We start from the raw sequence: 21,873 nt of genomic DNA, 5'->3' as shown, positions 1-21,873 counted from the left end.
TATTCTGTCGGGCCTATTGGTTAAGATCAGGTCCAGAAGGGCCCCCCCTCTTGTTGGTTCCTCTACTAGTTGGGAAAGGTAATTATCTTTTACTATTTCCAAAAACACGCTTCCCTTCCTGGAGCTGCAGGTTTCTGCTTTCCAGTTGATATTTGGGTAGTTAAAGTCCCCCATAATAATGACTTCCCCCTGCTTCGCTGCCACATCTATTTGTCTTATAAGAAGATTTTCTGATTCTTCCACTATACTTGGAGGTTTATAACTCACTCCTATAAGAATTTTATTATTCTTCATCCCTCCCCTTATTTCTACCCAAAGAGACTCCACATTATCATCACATATATCCTCCCGCAGAATAGGCTTAAGGCATGATTTAACATTTAGACAGACCCCTCCCCCTTTCTTATTTTTACGGTCATTTCTGAATAGACTATAACCCTGGATATTAACGGCCCAGTCATAGGTCTCGTCCAGCCAAGTCTCGCTTATCCCCACTATATCATATTTCTCTTCAACCATTATGAGTTCTAATTCCTCAGCTTTATTAGTGAGGCTGCGAGCATTAGTATACATACATTTAATATAGTTGTCCATATTCCCTTTCCTTTTATCACTAGTGACTATTCTAACCCCTCCCGCCGCTCTACCCCCAGTTCCATAATCTAGGCCCAGCTCTCCATCTACTCTGTCTTTACTTACTATATTGTAGTTGCCCTCCCCCCCGGTCCCTAGTTTAAACACTCCTCCAACCTCTTAGCCATCTTCTCCCCCAGCAAGGCTGCACCCTCCCCATTGAGATGCAGCCCGTCCCTACCGTAGAGCCTGTAACCGACCGAGAAGTCGGCCCAGTTCTCCATGAACCCAAACCCCTCTATCCTACACCAGCTCTTGAGCCACTTATTTACCTCCCTAATCTCCAGCTGTCTCTCAGGTGTGGCTCGTGGTACACCTCCTCCTGCTCTTCTAGTAGTCTCTTTTTAATTATACTGGCCTGTAATCGATCAACTGCTGCCTCATTCTCCTCAAGTAGCCTCTCCTCGATAATACTGGCCTGGAATCAATCAACTGCTGCCTCCTTCTGCTCTTCTAGTAGTCTCTTTTTAATTATACTGGCCTGTAATCGATCAACTGCTGACTCATCCTCCTCAAGTAGCCTCTCCTCGATTTTACTGGCCTGGAATCAATCAACTGCTACCTCCTCCTGCTCTTCTAGTAGTCTCTTTTTAATTATACTGGCCTGTAATCGATCAACTGCTGCCTCATCCTCCTCAAGTAGCCTCTCCTCAATAATACTGGCCTGTAATCGATCAACTGCTGCCTCATCCTCCTCAAGTAGCCTCTCCTCGATTATACTGGCTTGGAATCAATCAACTGCTGCCTCCTCCTGCTCTTCTAGTAGTCTTTTTTTAATTATACTGGCCTGTAATCGATCAACTGCTGCCGCCTCCTGCTCTTCTAGTAGTCCCTTTTTAATTATACTGGCCTGTAATCGATCAACTGCTGCCTCATCCTCCTCAAGTAGCCTCTCCTCGATAATACTGGCCTGGAATCAATCAACTGCTGCCTCCTCCTGCTCTTCTAGTAGTCTTTTTTTAATTATACTGGCCTGTAATCGATAAACTGCTGCCTCCTGCTCCTGAAGTAGTCTGGTTTTAATAATACTGGCCTGGAATCGATCAACTGCTGCCTCCTCCTCCTTAATTAACCTCTCCTCCATAATACTGGCCTGGAATCAATCAACTGCTGCCTCATCTTCCTCAAGTAGCCTCTCCTCCATAATACTGGCCTGGAATCGATCAACTGCTGCCTCATCCTCCTCAAGTAGCCTCTCCTCGATAAGACTGGCCTGGACTCAATCAACTGCTGCCTCCTCCTCCTCAATTAGCCTCTCCTCCATAATACTGGCCTGGAATCAATCAACTGCTGCCTCATCTTCCTCAAGTAGCCTCTCTTCCATAATACTAGCCTGGAATCGATCAACTGCTGCCTCCTCCTCAAGTAGCCTCTCCTCAATAATACTGGACTGGAATCAATCAACTGCTGCCTCCTCCTGCTGCTCAACTTGTCTCTTCTCAACAATACTGGACTGAGAGGCGAGCAATCTACTGCTGCCTCCTCCTGGTTCTCGACTTGTCTCTTCTCAACAATACTGGACTGGGTGCAATCAAGTGCTGCCGCATCCTCCTTGTAAACTTTTTTTTCCAATATTTTTTTTCACTATTTTGGCACTTTGATTCACTATATTTTATTAATTTTATTCCTATTATTATTATTATTTTTTTTTTCCCCACTTTTTTCATTGTAATATCAACTGCAACTAAACAAAACTATACCCTATCACACTCCCACTATTGTAGCTGCAATTATTCAGCCGTTAGAGCAAGGTTCGTTTTCGGTTCAGTTCGGACCAATCCGAAATTCACGAAAGTTTGCCAGATCGAACCGAACCGAACTTTTCAAAAGTTCGCTCATCCCTAGTTATAATGATGGTCTATAAAAAGGTTTTAATTTTTTAAAAGCCATCAAATAAAATAAATGTTATACAAGTTACATATTGTTGTAATTGTACCGACTTGAGGAACATAGATAACATGCCAGTTTTACCATAGGATAAATGGTGTAAACACAAAACATAAAAAAGTTGTGTTTTATTTTCAACTTCACTGCAAAAAAAAACTTTTTTCTGATTTTGCAGCATATTTTATGGACCAATCAAGTCTGTCATTGCAAAGTACAATTAGCGGCACAAAAAATCATGTGAGTCTGTGGGTGGAAAAAAAGTGAAAATTAGCCCAGTTCTGAAGAGGTTATTATGCATCAGATGGTCTAGTTGCAATTTTTCCACAGATATACAATTTTATAATCATCATAATATGTATATGTATAATATGTATGTGTTATTGTTTTTTTATTTTATTTTTTTTCTCTCTGTAATAATTAGGGGTTTTATTGGGAAAGGCGATTTATTTAAATTTAATTTTATTTTGTGCTTTTTTTTAAAGGTTTTTTCTTAAAGCCCCCCCCCCCCCCGGAGACTTGAAGGGAAATTTACAGGGTGAGCGATACATAGAGGAAGGAGAAGGGTCCCAGCAGCACAGAGAATGTCAGGGGAGGAGTGTGCTGACATTATTGAGGAGGTAAAAGTTACAACAGTTAGATAGCTATAGTGACGATTGGAGAGGATAGGGTTAATACACCCTGACAGCTGCTGGTTTGAAAGAATAGACATGAATGGGTACGAGCCACGGAATCCACCAGAACTTATCCGGATGGATTCCGTAGTGTGAACCTACCCTCATGACATCTGGTTTCTCTTTAACTGTGCTATAAGCTGCACATGGCATTTTCACAACACAGCAAAGCAGATGGGACGGAAGCCGTCTTATTGCCCTCAGGGCTGGCCTTCAGGGTGTGCAGTGTGCGGTTGCACAGGACGCATCACTCCCGGCCAGCTCCCGTCACGCTACCCCCCCTTCCACCAGTACCTAGCAAGTGTGGCCCTCTCAGCCCCCTAGATGCTGTGTCTGGCCCTGGCTGGTTCTCTCCTCTCTTCCCACACTCAAATGTTGCCCGGAGCTGCTGACGGCCCCTTCCCCCCCTCTCCTGCTGTATGAGGAGGGAGGAGAGGAAGTGATGGCAGCAGCTGGAGGCCTCCTTCCAGGGACTGGACTGTGAAGAGGAGCAGCAGCAGCTCTGACTGTGAGTGTTATCATCTATCTGTTGTGTGTTAGGCTGATGAGTGCTGGTAGTATTGCCCAAACTCCCATCATACCCTGTTAGTTGAAGTGTTACATGACCACAACCCCTATCATCCCCTGATAGCTGCAGTGTTACATGACTACAACCCCTATTATCACCTGATAGCTGAAGTGTTACATGACCACAACCCCCATCATCCCCTGATAGCTGCAGTGTTACATGACCACAACCCCCATCATCCCCTGATAGCTAAAGTGTTATATGACCACAACCCCCATAATACCATGGTAGCTGGTGTTACATGACCACACTCCCCCTAAGGCCGGCCCTAATTGCCCTCTACGGACAGGGAGCTGCTATGAAGTAACCTGTGTACGTAATGATATAAATGTGCAAGCGTAAGCAGATTTAGAGGTGTAGTTTAATGGGTTATAATTAGAGATGAGCGAACCGGGTTTGGGTTCGAGTCGATCCGAACGTTCGGTATTTGACTAGCTGGGGCTGCTAAACTTGGATAAAGCTGTAAGGTTGTCTGGAAAACATGGATACAGCCAATGACTATATCCTAGATTTCCACATAGCCTTAGGGCTTTATCCAAGTTCAGCAGCCACCGCTAATCAAATGCCGAAAGTTCGGGTTCGGATCGACTTGAGGTTCGCTCATCTCTAGTTACAATGTATTTAAAGTGCATTACCTATTTTTTTGTACCAGTAGAAACCAAAAATGTACTGTATATAGTACTGAAACTGTAAAAATGTGTATGTGTTGTACAGACACCATAACACAGATGCTATTACAAATGGCAGCCTCCAGTGCAGCACATTATGATTAAACAAAAAGGAACCAAAACACAAAAGTTTAACTATTAAATATTTTTGGAACATTGTTTTACTATAACAGAAATTATAGTAAAAAGTGACACATTTCCTTTAATTGTGGTACCAATACCTATGTTAGACTGGGTTCACACTGCGTTTTTAGCATATGTTTAACGGATCCGTTTTTTTAACGGACAAAAAAAATAGTGTCAGCAACGTTTTTGAGTTCGTCAAAAAAAAACGGATCCGTTTTTTTTTTTATGGAAGTCAATGGAAAAACGGATCAAAACGGATGCACACAAATGCATCCATTTTTGCAATCTGTTTTTCATGTTTTTTTTCAAAAAGCGGATTGCAAAAACGCAGTGTGAACCCAGCCTTATTACTGAGTGGGGGCAAGGCGGACCAAGCTCCCCCTAGATGACATGCACCAGGAATGCTAATGAAGGTGCAGCCACATTCTACTTTTTTGAGTATTAGGTGTATGATGGCCACCTGACTCTGACTAGAAGTGCACCAGAGCAGTCTGGCTGCAAGGGGCATTCACATGTCTGCAAATTTGCGGACAGAGAAGGAATGTAATGGAATTGTTCCCCGCCTTGCATGATTTTTCAATATCATGTCGGCAGCGGGGAAACTCTTTGAATCGCCACAGCTCTGCCACTACAGTGCTGCAACAATTCAAAGTGTTTCCCCGCTGCCAGCATAATATTGACACATCATGCCGAGCGAGGAACTAATCCATTACACTCTTCTTTTTAGTAGAAAAAAAATTATAAAAAATTTCCTGTTTAAACAAAAAAAAAGCATATTAGGTATTACATGGTCAACAGTGTACATTTTTTATTTGGAAAATAGGAAAAGGGAGCTGATATGAATTTTTAATAGAATATAATACTTTTTAGCCCTCCAAGGGGCCTATTGTAAGCCTAGTGGATAACTTTACATTTATCCACATTAAACTTAATTTGCCATTTATCTGCCCAAGCCTCCAGCTTCCCCAAATCCCTCTGTAATATTATATTATTCTGCTCTGTGGTGATTATTTTACCCAGTTTAGTGTCATCTATAAATATTAAAAACCTTAACTGTAATAAATCTAAAAGGACATTAATTAACAAATTAAAATATATATTCTATTAATAACCACCCTCTGTTTTCACATCTCAGCCAGTTACTTAACCATTTACACATATTTTTACCTAGTCCCAGCAACCTCATTTTATGGACCAAACTTTTATTTGGGACAGTATCAAATGCCTTTAAAAAAAAGTCCAGATACATAATGTCTACAGCCTCCCCCAGGTCCTCCCCCAATGTCTACTGGCCTCCTCATAGAAACTGATCAGATTGGTCTGACAGGACTGATACTTACAATAATAATCAATTTAATTTACATAGTGCCAACAGATCCTACAGCACTTTACAATACTGGGGATACATACAAAGACAAAAAGCATATATATATAACATATCAGAGAATCTAAATAAAACCATGGTGGTACTGTGTAATGAGGCTGTTTTCATTAACATATCCCATTAAAGCATCTTTTAGCAAAGCCTCAAATACCCACAATAGATGCTAAACCAGGCAAGTGGATCAATTGCTGTCATTCTAATAATGTGTATCTGTAATTGAAAAAAAAAAAAAAAAAAAACTTTTGGCGAGTCACAGGGAAATGCAAAGAGTTTTGATCATGGTGGTCTCACTTCCCCGTTGTCAATACACACAGTAAAGGAAGACAAGTTTATTTTATGTTTCAGAATTTTATTCCAATAAATATAGTGAAATTATGATTGTCATCCAACAAAAGAAAATCTGATCACAGATAGTTGTTCTTATACATTATCTCAACTCCAAAAACTTCACACAAATAAATTAAAGAGGCTACAAAAACTCAAACGATTCCTAAAATGTGCATAGTAATTTAAGAAATACATCCCAGTAGGGCTGCACAGTGGAGCTGAAGCTCTGTGACAGCAGTGGTGAAGAGGGGTGCAAGAATAGTAAGTATATGTTATTTCTTTTTTTACCATCTGTCTGGGAATAGTTGTAAAAAAGACAACCCTATAATGTGCACATCCTAAGAAACTATTTAGATTTTGCTATAAAGGACCCGATGTGTTTGTTAACAGACACAACTTGTGCTTTTTGAAGAGCAGAAAAAGACCATCCTATCCAGTAAAAAAGTCTGATACCTGAAAGATGCATTATGTATTTATTAGGGAAAGGGCGTAAAAAAGTCTTCACTGATTAATTAGATATAGTGGACCTGTAAAAACAAAAAATGCATATTTTTCCCAAGAAAAAACAAAAAAATTCTTGTTTTAAACTACAAGATTTAGAGCTGGTATAGCTGCTGAGTGTGAACATACCTTAATTTGCTATTTACTCCTTTAAAACCATACTGAATGTGTGCTCATGAGTCTTGAGGGTGGAATTACAGGAACAAGCCAAGACAGCACTCCATGGTGTAGCAGTATCAAATAGAAGAATACAAAGGTGGACTCCCTCACCTGATGGAGTTGTGCAGATCAAGGCACAACTTTCACTACAGCGTATGCGGGACTATGGGACTACAGCCCACCTGTGAACAGCACACCTCCAATCCATTTGATCCAAAACACAGGTAAGTAGGTGCAGGTCATCCACCACAAGGGCCAAATAATATAGGATATAAAATTTAATTAGAAAAACAATAAAATACATAAAAGGGTAAAAGCACAATGCGTTTCCAGGCCAGACCGGCCTTTTCCTCACGGGGCAGTTGGAGGTGTTGTTGCTTCTGAGGGTGGAATGACGACAGTCTGCACTGTGTAAATACACTAAATAGGATTCGACCCCCCCCTTCCCCGAGTTTTGTGGGGACTTAAATTAGTAAATTAAAAGTTATACTTAATCTTCTCTTAATTTGAATCGATATCTCATCTCCCTCGGAACTAGAATATGTTGCCCACAGACCTGACAGCATGTTCTATGTGGCAGGTTCCTTGTAAATGGATTGCCCTTTGGTAAATCCGTAGTGTAAAAGTACAAACTATACAATATCAATATTGTTTTCTCTATCTCCTTTGTACTATTTTTGTACAGCCACTCACAGGGTTTTATCTTTAGCTGGTATACAAGAGTACTTGAGATTAAAAAAAAAGTCTGTAACACTGGCAAATTACACTAAAGTACTGGAAAAGTATTATTTAAAAACAAGGTGGTTTACCATCTTCTATGTCACCGCCATAAAAACCACTCTATTCTATCTCTATTCCCTATTCTATCTGGTAAACATGGGCAACAGACAGGTGAGGAATTGTAGATATTGAAGGGTGTTAAATAGAGAACATAAATGTAATAATAATAAAATGTAAATAAATTAGAAGACTCTAAAGTGAAATGACTGGAATATAGCCATTCTTGTATGCTATTAACCTTCCAATTGACACCAATTTAATAAATAAGTACAGTTCTATAGACTGCCTAAGACTGATTTAGCCTGCAATAACAACAGCAAGGCTTCTTCAATAACATCATTTGTGTACATATCTACTGCTGTTTATTTCATCACTTCCAAGCATAACCAGCAGTTATCTATTTTTGAGTTCCAGTTAACGCCTTTCATCAAATTAGCTATGGTCCAGAGTTCAGTTAAGAGGTACTATGAAGCTGAAACGCACATTCCCCCCCCCCCTCCCTCTTTATTCTCTTGGGTGGATCCAGTCAAGAGTTCTGGTTACCGCTTGATGTTTTTTTTTTTTTTTTTGCTGTGAGATCTATTTTCTTAAATGTAATTTACTTGCTTCACAAAATAAAGTTTCGCATGAGTGGCAACATGTTTTTTTTCAGTCAATTGTACAAGTACAAGCCACCCCCCACAGTAATTGGTGTGTGTGTGTGTGTGTGTGTGTGTGTGTGTGTGGGGGGGGGTGTCTCACCACAGAGACATGTATGTGTGACATCTCAAAAGTGACGATATTGCTTTAAAATCTAAACAACTGTGAGATTTAGGTTCTTATTCATGATTAATGCATGCTTACAGGTAAAGTAACAATCTTTGTTGTGCAAAGAAACATTTTGCAGCAGCTCTGGGCAGGTGAACCGGCAGGAGTGATGGTAGAACAGGCATAGTGGGAGGGCTGTAATGAAGAGCTGAGGGAAAGCAATGCATTGGGGTTTTTTTTTGTGTGTGTTTTTTTTTTTTTTTACTGGGGATATACAGTAAAGCAATGATTTATTCTTTTCATTTTTCTTTTTACTTTTTACCAAACACCATAGTATCCCTTTTAGTGTCTAAAATGTGGAATCTTAGTGTCCTTAGCTGCATGTTATTAGCTGTCCCAAAACTGCCAGACAAACGTGTTGATTTTCTTTTGTATATATATATATATATATATATATATATATATATACACACACATATACATATATATATATATATATATATATATATATATATATATATTTTATACATAAAGAACCATATTGAGGCTAGTTTAACAATTTAAAACCACATACTTTATTATAAAATTACAACATACAAAAAAACAGTTTGCAATAAATAGAAAAGACCAGCAGATGGCAGTATACAAGCGCACAAATAAATATGTAAATTTTTAGAGTTTTTTATAATCTCTAGGTTGGTGCAAAATGTACTTCCTTACTCCCTATATGCAGGCTAGTATGTATACTCTCACCGTCGTCCACACTGGGACAAATCGTACCGGCTAACTAACCTCACAATAAATTGCATTCATATGCTCCTAAGCACTTACCCATTACTGCCGCTATGTATCTGCCAACATATACCCCTCAATATATATATTTATTTATTTTTTACAACATCTAGCCACTAGTTACATAATAAATTAGAGCCCATTACAGTCCATTCAAATTAAATGTTTACAATAATTATTATGTGTCTCTTCTCCTGACTATGACCGCAAATAGAGGTCACAAAATTAGGCCTTATGCACACGTTTAGTATTGTTTACAAGTCCGTAGAGTCCACCCGCATATGTAGTGCATCCTTATTGCATCTGTATTACAGTAAATTTGTTTTGTTTACTGACTGCACAATACTAGTAAATAAAGTTGAGTAGGTTAAAAAAAAACTAGCATCAGTATTCCCAACCCCTAAAATAAGTCACATGATCGCTTGTAAACAATTTCAAGTTCTGTTAATTAATAATTCATTCTCTTTCTATTTGTAGGCACATGTGCTTTTGCAGTTTCTTTTTCCTGGTTATGGTTGCTTAGAAACACAACCTTATGACCTATAAGTCCTCCGTATTTTTTTTTACGGAAATACGGATGCCAAACGGTTACAATCCATAAAAACATAGCAGATCCCATTAAATTCTATGAGAGGATCTGTAAAAAAAAACTGGGTCCGCACTAGGAAATGTCCTTTTTTTCAGTAATGGTTTGCATCCTTGTAATCTACAGATAACCCAATAGACATCAATGTGCACTAACTCCAATACGGAAATACGGATCTGTAGATTACGGGACGTGTGAATAAGGCTTAAAGGACAAGTGCCATGAAAAACTTTTTCCCAGTAATTGAAGCACATTACAAAGTTATATAACTCTGTAATGTGCTTCAATCACCTATCTGCCTCCATCCCTGTCTTTTCCCCCCTCCACCAACCACCAGGAAGTGTCCTGACTCACACAGACCTGATTACTGTCGTCACCGTCACCAAGCTTCTCTCTCAGCTCTTCTCCTGTTACACTAGCCTCCCCCCTCCCCTGCTTTGTCAGGTCACAGGCTTGCTCAGCTCCCATTGGCAGAACAACTGCAAGCCATCACTTGTCACATCTCACTTGCTTATCTTCCCTCAGACTGACTGCAGCACATAGGCAGCTCCCCCCTCCCCTCATACCCTCTCTCCTGCTGCCGTGGACTCAGTGAAGGAGTCATGTCACTAGAGAAGATAAGCTGAGCAAGCAGAGTCACCTGACAAGGAGGGGGGGGGGGGGGGCTGGTGTAACAGGACCTAGAGCAGCCCTCCTGCTGATGACTCATCCTCACAAGAAGGAGCTGCCTGGTGACAGTGACGACAGTAATCAGGTCTGTGTGAGTCAGGACACTTCCTGGTGGGGGGTGGAGGGGGGAAAAGACAGGGAAGGGAGGCAGATAGGTGATTGAAGCATATTACAGAGTTATATAACTTTGTAATGTCCTTCAATTACTGGGAAAAAGTTTTTCATGGCACTTGTCCTTTAAGGCTACAGGCTAAGGAGGGGAGCATAAAATGATGTCACTAGCTGTCCCAACCAGCCAAGAGGAGCTTAAATAGTGCAGATTGTGGATGTTTTTGCGGAGTACTTAGGTGTTCTCCGCAAAATTTGGAGGCTCCCATATATTTCTATTTGAGTCTTTGTACCATAGTTGTGGACCGCATTACAACCAGTCCTTTTTTTATGCTGAGGATTGCGGATCCACGAAAATAGAGGATGTGTGACTTGTTGGATTACAAAAGTATTCTGTATTTGCAGATTTCGGATGTGTGAATAAGGCCTGAAATATACAAGATGCTGTACATCCAGTCAGGCTACACAAGCAGCTACTGATGATATCCATTTTGTGAAGCGTGTGCAGTAAAGACCTAACCATCCCTAACTTACAGGTGTTCTCTGGTGTATGCCAAATTGCTGAACTGAAGTCTGTAACACAATGCACAGTTCATATGGGTTGTACATTGATTCTGCAGGCGATTAGATGGGGATCACAAATTAGGCAGGTAGCCATTTTAGTGTTTGATTATATGCATTTTAGATAGTGTGTGTGTGTGTGTGTGTGTGAATCTAGTGAACGAGCAAATGGCTAGTAAAATAGAAACCATGTGGAAGATTTCACTCCTGGTGAAGCCAGAGATATGTGTTTGTTCTCCACATGGAGACATCTTTACCCTTGTTTATGGGCATTGAGATTTGCATATTTTCCTGTTTTACCACATGGTATGACCTATTAGCACCTTAATCAGTTTCTGATTATTTATTGCTTGTTACATTTTTTTTTATACTGTGTGTTCAATGGTTTTTTGTATTGCCCCATTACTATGTGTGGTTGGTTCCTTGATCCACTGCTCATGTACATGTTTGTACTTTTCAAATATATTATGCTGTTGTATTAAGTCATCTAATATACTGGAGGTTCAGTTATTATTATTATTTATTTATAAAGCACACTTAATTCCAGAGCGCTATACAGGCGACAGGGGTAACAAACAAGAACACTACATGATCAAAACACATTACATGAAGGCAGATGGCAGACTGATACATGGGGAAGAGGACCCTGCCCGCGAGGGCTTACAATCTATAAGGTAATGGGAGAGAAACAGGAGGTAAAGTGCAGCCAGTCAAGTGTGTAGCCTTGTTTGAAGAGATGGGTTTTCAGGTTACTTTTAAATTACTTGATGGCAGATGAGAGACGGATGTGTCGGGGTAGCAAGTTCCAGAGTATGGGGGAGGCTCGGGCAAAGTCTTGGAGGCGGTTGTGCGAGGTACGAACAAGGGGGGACCGAAGACGGAGGTTGCTGGAAGATCGAAGGTTGCGTGAGGGACGGTAGGGGGATATCAGGTCAGAGATGTACGGAGGGGACAGGTTGTGGATGGCCTTGTACGTCATGGTCAACAATTTAAAGTGAATACGTTGGGCAATGGGGAGCCAGTGGAGGGATTGGCAGAGGGGAGAGGCAGAGGCAAAGCGAGGGGAAAAGTGACTTAGTCGGGCAGCAGAGTTAAGGATAGACTGAAGGGGAGCAAGGGAGTTAGATGGAAGGCCAGAGAGGAGGATATTACAATAGTCCAAGCGGGAAATAATGAGAGCATCTAGCAGCAGTTTTGTGGAGTCAGGGGTGAGAAAAGAGCTGATTCTGGAAATGTTTTTAAGGTGAAAGCGGCAGGAGGTGGTCACGGCCTGAATATGTGGTTTAAAAGACAGGGCAAAATCAAAGGTGACCCCAAGGCAGTGGACTTTGGGGACAGGGGACAGAGAGCAGCCATTGATAGTGATTGACAGATTGGACGGCAGGGTAGAGCGGAATGGGGGAAAAATTATAAGTTATGTTTTGTCCATGTTGAGTTTTAGAAAGCGGGAAGAGAAGATGGAAGATATGGCCGATAGTTTGCATTACATGTCTTTTTTTTTTAAAGAGGGTAAAGTATGTTCAAGTTTACCATGTTATATTTATAAAGGACAAGCAACCACTGTGTAAATGCAATCCTGAAAATACTAAAAAGGTAAAGTCAAAGTTTAAGGGTACAAACCCACTTGACGTATTTGCTGCGTGAATCAGTCTTAAAAATAAGCAGGCAAAACGCAGGTTGGCTTTATACAATTGTTCTGCGTTAAAATACGCAATTGCGTATTTTTGAAGCGTGAAGCTACATGCGTTTTTCGCACAGGTTGTTAACAACTGATGCTTTGCTAACAACAAGCTTCACGCTTCAAAAATACGCAATTGCGTATTTTAACGCAGAACAATTGTATAAAGCCAACATGTGTTTTGCCTGCTTATTTTTAAGACTGATTCACGCAGCAAATACGTCAAGTGGGTTTGCACCCTAAAACACACTTAACTCAATACTGTATATCTATATTATTGTTCTACCTATATTTACTCACCCAGGAACTTTTATTTTTTCCTGCTTTAAAGGGAGCCTGTCATGCTGGGGACGAAGGCAAAAAGCACAATACCCCGTAATAAACATTTTCAAACCTACCCTCTTGGCTCCGGTGACACTTTATATATTGGGCACATTGCTGAGGAGTCCCTGCTTTCTTTTTTTTTTTGTGTCTTTGGATTTCGGACTCACCTTTGCTCTTTAGCATAATAAGAGCAAAGAAAAGAAGCAGGGGTTTCTCAGCAACACGACCAGCATCCACAGTGTCAATGGGACCAAGAGGGTATGATTGAAAACCGTTATTATGGGTATGGTGCTTTTTGCCCCAGTCCCCAGTGTGACAGGTTTCCTTTAAAGTGACTCTGTACCCACAATCTGCCCCCCCCACACCCCTTTTACCTTTGGATAGCTGCTTTTAATCCAAGATCTGTCCTGCGGTCCGTTCGGCAGGTGATGCAGTTATTGTCCTAAAAAAAATTTTTAAACTTGAAGCCCGTGCCAAACGGGAGTATCTGTGCCCTAACTTTGCACAACTTCGCTGTCCCTCTTTCCTACCCTCTTCATCATAAGGAATGCTTCAGGCAGATTGCCTCCTATTCCCCACCTGTGGCAGCCTGGCACATGGGCTGGATCGTTAAGGCACCTGTGCAATGTTCAGCATTGAGAAAATGTTTCAGTGGCATTACTAATGATGAAGAGGGTGGGGAGGAGGGACAGAGGGGTGGTGCAAAGTTAGAGCACAGATAATAACGTTTGACACGGGCTTCAAGTTTAAAAGTATTTTTTTAGGTCAATAACTGCATCGCTTGCCGAACGGACCCCAGGACAGATCTTGGATTAAAAGCAGCTATCCAAAGGTACAAGTGGTTTTTGGGGGGGTCAGATTGTGGGTACAGAATTGCTTTAAGTCAAACCTCCAACAATCTAATATAAATGGCCTTTCCTGATGATAGACCTTTAACATTTTCAAGAACAAGATAGCCCCTTTAAAACACATTCTACTGTTCTTGGAGTATACGCTCCATTTCATATTTAAAAAAAGTTTCGATTGTAAGCCCTCGTGGGCAGGGTCCTCTTTCCCCATGTACCAGTCTGCCATTTACCTTTATGTAATGTGTTTTTTGTGTTTATCTTGTAATGTTCTGTTTGTCACCCCATATCGCTTCTATAGCGCTCTGGAATTAAGGGTGCTTTATAAATAAATTAATAATAATAATATTAGGTGATTTAATTTAAATCTAGCAGTCCTGCACAGTGGGCACAACTCATAGGCTAGGTTCACAACGCATTTTTGCTGTATGTTTCATGTATACGTTCAGGGGATAAAAAATAGATGCAAAAACAGAAGCTGTTGTATACTATAGAAGATGTGGTTGACCACGTTTTTCTGTACATTAAAATTAAAAAAATACAGTGAGTCGAATTCAAAAATGCAGTGTGAACTCAGCCTTAGTCTATACTTAATAATTAGCCAAATTCCGTGTTATAATAATAAGCAAGGCTTTGTTCTACGTACTGTCAGTACAGTAAGATACCTCGCTGTTACAAACAAAAAATGTCAAGAACATAGGAGCAAATAGGCTTTTAAACCACAACTGTTTAGTACCTAAAATTGTATCATAAGTGTATCAAAAGTATTATAGATGATCCCTGGTTAGTGTGTCCTGGTAAAAAGATTCTTTGGCTTTTCTCACGATCATTCTTCAGATTTATTCTTTCAACTTGAGATGTGAAGACATCAAGTAAGAGCTGTAGATGAAATTTTCCATAGCTCCTATTGAAAAGAATAATAAACTAATCAAAAGATAATGGGGGGAAAAAACAACAACAACAATTGTACAACAGCATTTGTGACTAGCAACAACATCACGTTTGACTATGACATATAGTATTTAACAGATTTTTCTGCATAGGAATACAATGGGGGAGATTTATCAAACATGGTGTAAAGTGAAATTGGCTCAGTTGCCCCTAGCAACCAATCAGATTCCACCTTTCATTTTCCAAAGAGTCTGTGAGGAATGAAAGGTGGAATCTGATTCTTCATTCCTTATATGGCTACCTTAGCTGTAGAGCGGTAATTATTGTATGTTGATATAACATATATTCTGCTTGACAAGAACATTATAATGCTTAGGTACTTGTTTTTCATATAAAATACTGCATCAAACAGGATTTCTAATACTGGTGTGTGATAATACTGGTGTGTGAAGTCAGAGAGTTTACAAACTAAATTTTTTGCATATGAGCAGGGATTACATTTTGTGTGTGTTCCCTGACATCCTTATATACTTTTTTTTTTTTAATCTGTTTCTATTTTCTGATTGTACTTTTTTTATTTCAATAAATATATAAAATAATATGCTTTACAGCAAGACTCATGGACATAGACAACGACAGACTCTGTCCCCTAGAGATGAAAGTAAAACATTACTCGGCGTACTCTGTGACCTTTGAAGAGGTAATTCCACTGGGAGCTGCTATTGTCTTTTATTGATGCTATCTAACTAGTGGTTTCACAAGTCGCTGCAGTGCTGCACTTTACAGCAGCCTCTTCTATTCTCCACAGGCAGTCTCACCTTAGTTTTAGCCCCAGTGGTGAGAATATAAACTGCAAGATCTCAGGATCATTTTATAATTATAATATAATGGTCACCAAAATTCTTTAAAAAATATGTTTTCAACATAAAATCATTATTCAAACAGGTTGTTTTCTGATGACACATTCCCTTTAATTTACATGGCATGAGGAGGAAGGAGTTGGGAAAAACTCCAGTGACAAGAATAAAGCCACAATTTAGCAATATGTAAATAGTGGCAAAATGTTGAAGTCCTCTAATTTTGTTCAGCTTCCTAGTTTCCGCCATACTACTCTAAAACTAGAACACTTTGTGTTCTTTCCTGTACTGTTTACTTCTAGAGCTTCCAGGCTGGAAAAATGTTGTTTTCTCTTCAGTTTCTTTTATTGATTTCTAGGTTCAGTAGAAACAAATTCAGTTTTATGCACCTTCTCACCTGTCTGTACATGTACTACTAGCTTAATACACTGCTCAAAAAAATAAAGGGAACACTTAAACAACACAATATAACTCCAATTAAATCAAACATCTGAGAAATCAAACTGTCCACTTAGGAAGCAACACTAATTGACAATTTCACATGCTGTTGTGCAAATGGAATAGACAACAGGTGGAAATTATTGACAATAAGAAAGGCAAACTCAATAAAGGAGTGGATTTGCAGACCACTTCTCAGTACCTCTGCTTTCTGGTCACGTTTTGGTCACTTCTGAATGTTGGTGGTGCTTTCACACTCATGGTAGCATGAGACAGACTCTACAACCCACACAAGTGGCTCAGGTAGTGCAGCTCAACCAGGATGGCACATCAATGCGTGCTGTGGCAAGAAAGTTTGCTGTTTCTGTCAGCATAGTGTCCAAAGGCTGGAGGTGCTACCAGGAGACAGGGCAGTACACCAGGAGACGCGGAGGAAGCCGTGGGAGGGCAACAACCCAGCAGCAGGACCGCTACCTACGCCTTTGTGCAAGGCGGAACAGGAGGAGCACTACCATAGCCCTGCAAAATGACCTCCAGCAGGCCACAAATGTGCATGTGTCTGCACAAACGGTTAGAAACCGACTCCATGAGAAAGGTATAAGGGCCCGACGTCCACAGATGGGGGTTGTGCTTACAAGCCCAACACCGTACAGGACGCTTGGCATTTGGCAGAGAACACCAGGATTGGCAAATTCGTCAATGGTGCCCTGTGCTCTTCACAATAAAAGCAGGTTCACACTGAGCACAAGTGACAGAGTCTTGAGACTCTGTGGAGGGAGATCTGCTGCCTGCAACATCCTTCAGCAGGACCTTATGTGACTGGAGTGTGTCAACAATTCCTGCAAGATGAAGGCACTGAAGCTATGGACTTGCCCGCCCGTTCCCCAGACCTGAATCTGATTGAGCCCATCTGGGACATAATGTCTCGTTCCATCCACCAACGTCAAGTTGCCATAGACTGTCCAGGAGTTGGCAAATGCTTTAGTCCAGGTCTGGGGGGAGATCCCTCAGGAGACATCGCAACCTCATCAGGAGCATGCCCAGGCATTGTAGGGAGGTCATACAGGCACGTGGAGGCCACACACAATACTGAGACTTTGACTCGTTTTAAGGACATTACATCAAAGTTGGATCAGCCTGTAATGTGTGTTTTTTCACTTTAATTTTGTGTGACTCCAAATCCAGGCCTCCATTGGTTAAAAAAAATTGATTTCCATTGCTTATTATTGTGTGATTTTGACGTCAGCACATTCAACTTTGAACAGAGCAAAGTATTCAATGAGAATATTTCATTCATTCAGATCTAGGATGTGTTATTTGAGTGTTCCCTTTATTTTTTGGAGCAGTGTATGTTAACTGTATCCCATAGCTAACTGGCATACATCTAAAAATTACCAACATCTAATGTGAGATACTGTCAGATGACACTGCAAAGCAATGACCTTATACGCCTGTTGTTCATACATGCTGCACAGTACTAGAACACAATCAACCTACCAAGTGTTCTCGCTCATAGCAGAAGAATTGTGGAAACACTGGTCTGATTTCTGTTACAGTCCATTTTAGCTTTCCATCGCTGATCTTTTCAAAATTGTTTAAACAATTTCGGAAATAATTATAAGCATCACATGTAATGTCCATATATCTTACAGTGAAGTTAAACCTGGAATAGAAAAAGAGAAAACCATTATCCAAAATGTATATTGGGCATACAATACTTTATTTGAAACATTTCATTTTTATGTTTTATCATTAAATCTTAATTGGATCCAATGGGGGGTGCGCACATTACAATCTCATTTTATGTTGGTATCCATGGAGTTCCAAACTTCAGGATAGACTTGTTGCTGAATCGGCAGTGGCTCATCATGACAGGTACATTTTAAATCATCCTTAGGGAGCGGTTGCCTTAGCAATCTGACACTGCCACGCATCAAAGGAAGGTAAGCCAGGGCCAATTCAGCTAGGTTATAGAAGATGATAAGAGTTGATGAGTTAGAGGGGATGTGATCAGCTGCACAGTAGCTGTATGCAAACAGGGGCTGTGTTGATGGGATAACAAAAACTAATAAAACTCCTTATGCACACAATATTACATAGCTTCCTGTCTTATATTATGTTATAGCTTCATACTGGACTTCTTTGCACATCTAGCACACTCCTTCTAGAGGAGAATGCAGTGAGACATGAAGGTGCCAAAAAGCAGCTCATAGAAGGCAGCCAATCTCTGGCTGCAATGGGACAGCGCAGTTATTGGCTGAGCGGGCTGTCAGTGAGTGGGGATCCAGAGAAAAAAAAAGCAGTAGTGCGCCGGGGGGGATTGCGGACAGGTAAGCATGGGCTGTTTATTATTTTTAACATTACAGCAGCTAAGTAGTTACACAAGCCTGTGGCACTAAATTCTTGAAGTGGAATGAAAATCCACTGCGAAAATTGGGTGACAGATCAGTATCGCAGCGCATTTCACTGCGAAACTCTCTGCATAAAATCTGCTGTGATATGCTACATGTGAAAGCACCCTAAGAGAGTTAGTTTTTGTTCCAGGCCCTATTCTTACACTCTTTTGAAGAGGCACTAGAGTAAGATGAACAGTAAACTATGGGAGGGAAAGGGCAGACATATCAGGAGGAGGCTTGATTGCTAAGTTATATGAATCTGAAAAAATATTTCACTTGGCGAGCCCTTTCAAGTTAAACTATAATAGTTGGGATGAGGATACCCCTTTAAATCTTCTACAGTAATACCTCGGTTTTCGAACGCTTTGGAACTCAAACTGCTCGGTATTCAAACGAAAATTTACCCAGAAATAGTGTTTGGAATTCAAACTTTGCTCAGTTTTCAACGTTTTTCGAACGTTTTTGCGAGCGTGGATGGTGGGTTGTACCTGGCGAGTTAAGCAGTGGTGAGGCTTCACATACAGTACAGTGCTGTATAAGACTGCTGGAGTGCATATACAGTACAGTAGTAGTACAGGCAGTGCACCACCATCTCCCATACATTACAGTGCTTGGATGGGGGGGACGCTATACAGTAAAGGATGGGTGAGGAGTTGGTGACTACTGTACTATAATTGCTGGTTCTGATGAACATTTCTTATGTTTAATGTCCTGTACAGTATAGTGCTGTTCTGTACTGTACTGTAGTGATTATACTGAGCACAACTGCTTGATTCTCAAACTGCCTTCCAGAACCAATTAAGTTCGAGAACCGAGGTACCACTGTACTTCGGAAAGAATTATTACCTTTCACCAGGTTTTAACACCTATATAAAAAAATTGGCAACATTACTGTAAATACTGCCACTAAATACCCCTATACAAATTGCTAGATTTAAAATGTGTTGCATTCCTGTTCACATAAACAATGATGTATGCAGGACAATAACTTTGCAGCCGGTTATTAGAATATGCTGCCCTTATTCCTCTTCTCTGTACCGAATCTGCTTTCTCTACCCCAACCAGTCAGATAGCCAGGGGTCCAAACCGGGAGAGACAACACAGTACCAAATCCGAAGCAAAGGGTTAATAGGGTTAACAGTAAACAAGTAAAGGACAAATCAGAGACTAAGGGGCCTACTCCACAGAGCGATAATGGCCGGGACCGCCGCGGCAAGTGATTGGCTGAGCGGTCTGTCAGTTCAGACAGCCCCGCTTCGAAGCTGCTGCGCGCGGTACCCCGGGAGAAGGAAAAGACCTGCAGCCCGGACAGGTAATGTATGGTGCAAGGGCTGCAACAACATCGGTAACGATGTCCCTGCAGCCCTCGTTTAACGTTCATCGGGGCCGTGGAATAGGCCCAGTAAACGAGCACCGATTTAGCAGATCTGCGCTCGTTTACTTCGTTGATCGGGCCCCCATCGGCCCGTAGAATAGGACCCTAAGCCGAGGTCAGGGGAACACAATATGCAACACAGAAAAAATGCTGGTAAAGTAAGGCAAGCTCAGCTAATACGGGAAAAGCTGTGAGATTGCAGGAAGTTTAAATGAAAATTTCAGATGGCACCTCAGCAGCTGATTGGTGCGACCTCCTGGTCCTGCTATTGGCCTGTGTGCAGGGTGGCTGTATGCCTGTTACTCCAGACACCTCTAGCAGGGTGTCTCCCTGGGTGTAGTTGCAACTTGCAAGCCTTGAGTATTACCAACTGCAGAGCATTGCCCCCTGCAGGCTGCAAGTAACGGAGTTATGACACAGAGGTTACTATTACACAAATATTCTGACAGGTTACATCGAAAAAACCCAATATGAACACATCCAGGCTGCTCTTACACAGTGCAGTTTATTTGCTGTTTTACTGCACCTTTGAAGTCCAAAACAGGTTTGGTTTATAATAAGATAATATAGAGACTTAAATTCCCTATTTATATAAATCACTGCTTATATTCACACTCCTGGTGTGGATTCGAATATGTTTTCATATTATCTAATTCTATATGATCAACACCTGGTATTGGCTTTAACCCTTAGAGGACAGGGCCAATTAAAATTTTAGCGTTTTCGTTTTTTCCCTACTTGTGCTTAAAAGGCCATAGCAGTTGCATTTTTTCACCTAGAAACCCACATGAGCCCTTATTTTTTGCGCCACTAATTGTACTTTGCAATGACAGGCTGAATTTTTTCATAAAGTACACTGTGAAACCAGAAAAAAAATTCAAATCGTGGTGAAATTGAAAAAAAACAAACGCATTTCTTTTATTCGTTTTTACGCCATTCACCCTGGGGTAAAACTGACTTGTTATGCATGTTCCTCAAGTCGTTACGATTACAACGATATGTAACATGTATAACTTTCATTGTATCTGAGGGCCTGTAAAAAATTCAAACCATTGTTAACAAATATATGTTCCTTAAAATCGCTCTATTCCCAGGCTTATAGCGCTTTTATCCTTTGGTCTATGGGGCTGTGTGAGGTGTCATTTTATGTGCATGATGTGTTCTTTCTATAGGTACCTTAATTGCGCATATGTGACTTTTTGATCGCTTTTTATTACAATTTTTCTGGATTTGATGTGACCAAAAATGCGCAATTTTGCACTTTGGGATTTTTTTGCGCTTACGCCATTTACCGTGCGATATCAGGAATGTGATAAATTAATAGTTTGGGTGATTACGCACGTGGCGATAACAAACATGTTTATTTATTTATTTTAATTTATAACATGGGAAAAGGGGGGTGATTCAAACTTTTATTAGGGGAGGGGGCTTTTTATTAATAACACTTTTATTTTTACACTTATTCTAGAAGCCCCCATGGGGGACTTCTAGTATAAGTACTCTGATCTCTCATACAGATCTATGCTGCATAGATATGCAGCATAGATCGATAAGATAGGCACATCGATTGCTTCCGGCTGCTGCAGCCGGAAGCAATCGAGTACCGAGCCGGGATCAGTGCCATTACGGCGCTGACCCCGGACGGGGTAAGATGTGTGGATAGCTATTGGACCGTGCCCACTAATAGCCGCGGTCCCAGGCTACGAGCGACACCCGGGACCACGGCGGTTCAGGTCTTGTATGTAAACCTGATGTGGTTCTAGATATCAATTTTTGTAAAAATATAAAAAATTCTTTCAAACAGCACTGTAAACCTCTTTAGGCTGGGTTCACACTACGTATATTTCAGTCAGTATTGTGGTCCTCATATTGCAACCAAAACCAGGAGTGGATTAAAAACAC

General features: G+C 40.8%; 1 protein-coding gene across 1 annotated transcript in view; it reads right to left on the bottom strand.

Annotated features, from left to right (window-relative positions):
* Positions 1-14,323: 14,323 nt before the first annotated feature.
* The window catches only part of METTL22 (methyltransferase 22, Kin17 lysine), a 111,409-nt gene continuing 103,859 nt past the window's right edge, over positions 14,324-21,873 (bottom strand). The window contains exons 10-11 of the mRNA XM_069985403.1: positions 17,698-17,863; positions 14,324-14,918 (exon numbers count right to left, since the gene is read on the bottom strand). Coding sequence (XP_069841504.1) covers positions 14,883-14,918; positions 17,698-17,863 — 202 coding nt within the window. The 3' untranslated portion in view covers positions 14,324-14,882. The remainder of the gene's footprint in view (positions 14,919-17,697; positions 17,864-21,873) is intronic.

This window comes from Dendropsophus ebraccatus, chromosome 9 (assembly GCF_027789765.1).
Source record: "Dendropsophus ebraccatus isolate aDenEbr1 chromosome 9, aDenEbr1.pat, whole genome shotgun sequence".
Classification (NCBI taxonomy): domain Eukaryota; kingdom Metazoa; phylum Chordata; class Amphibia; order Anura; family Hylidae; genus Dendropsophus; species Dendropsophus ebraccatus.
This window is presented reverse-complemented; position numbering and strand designations above follow the sequence as displayed.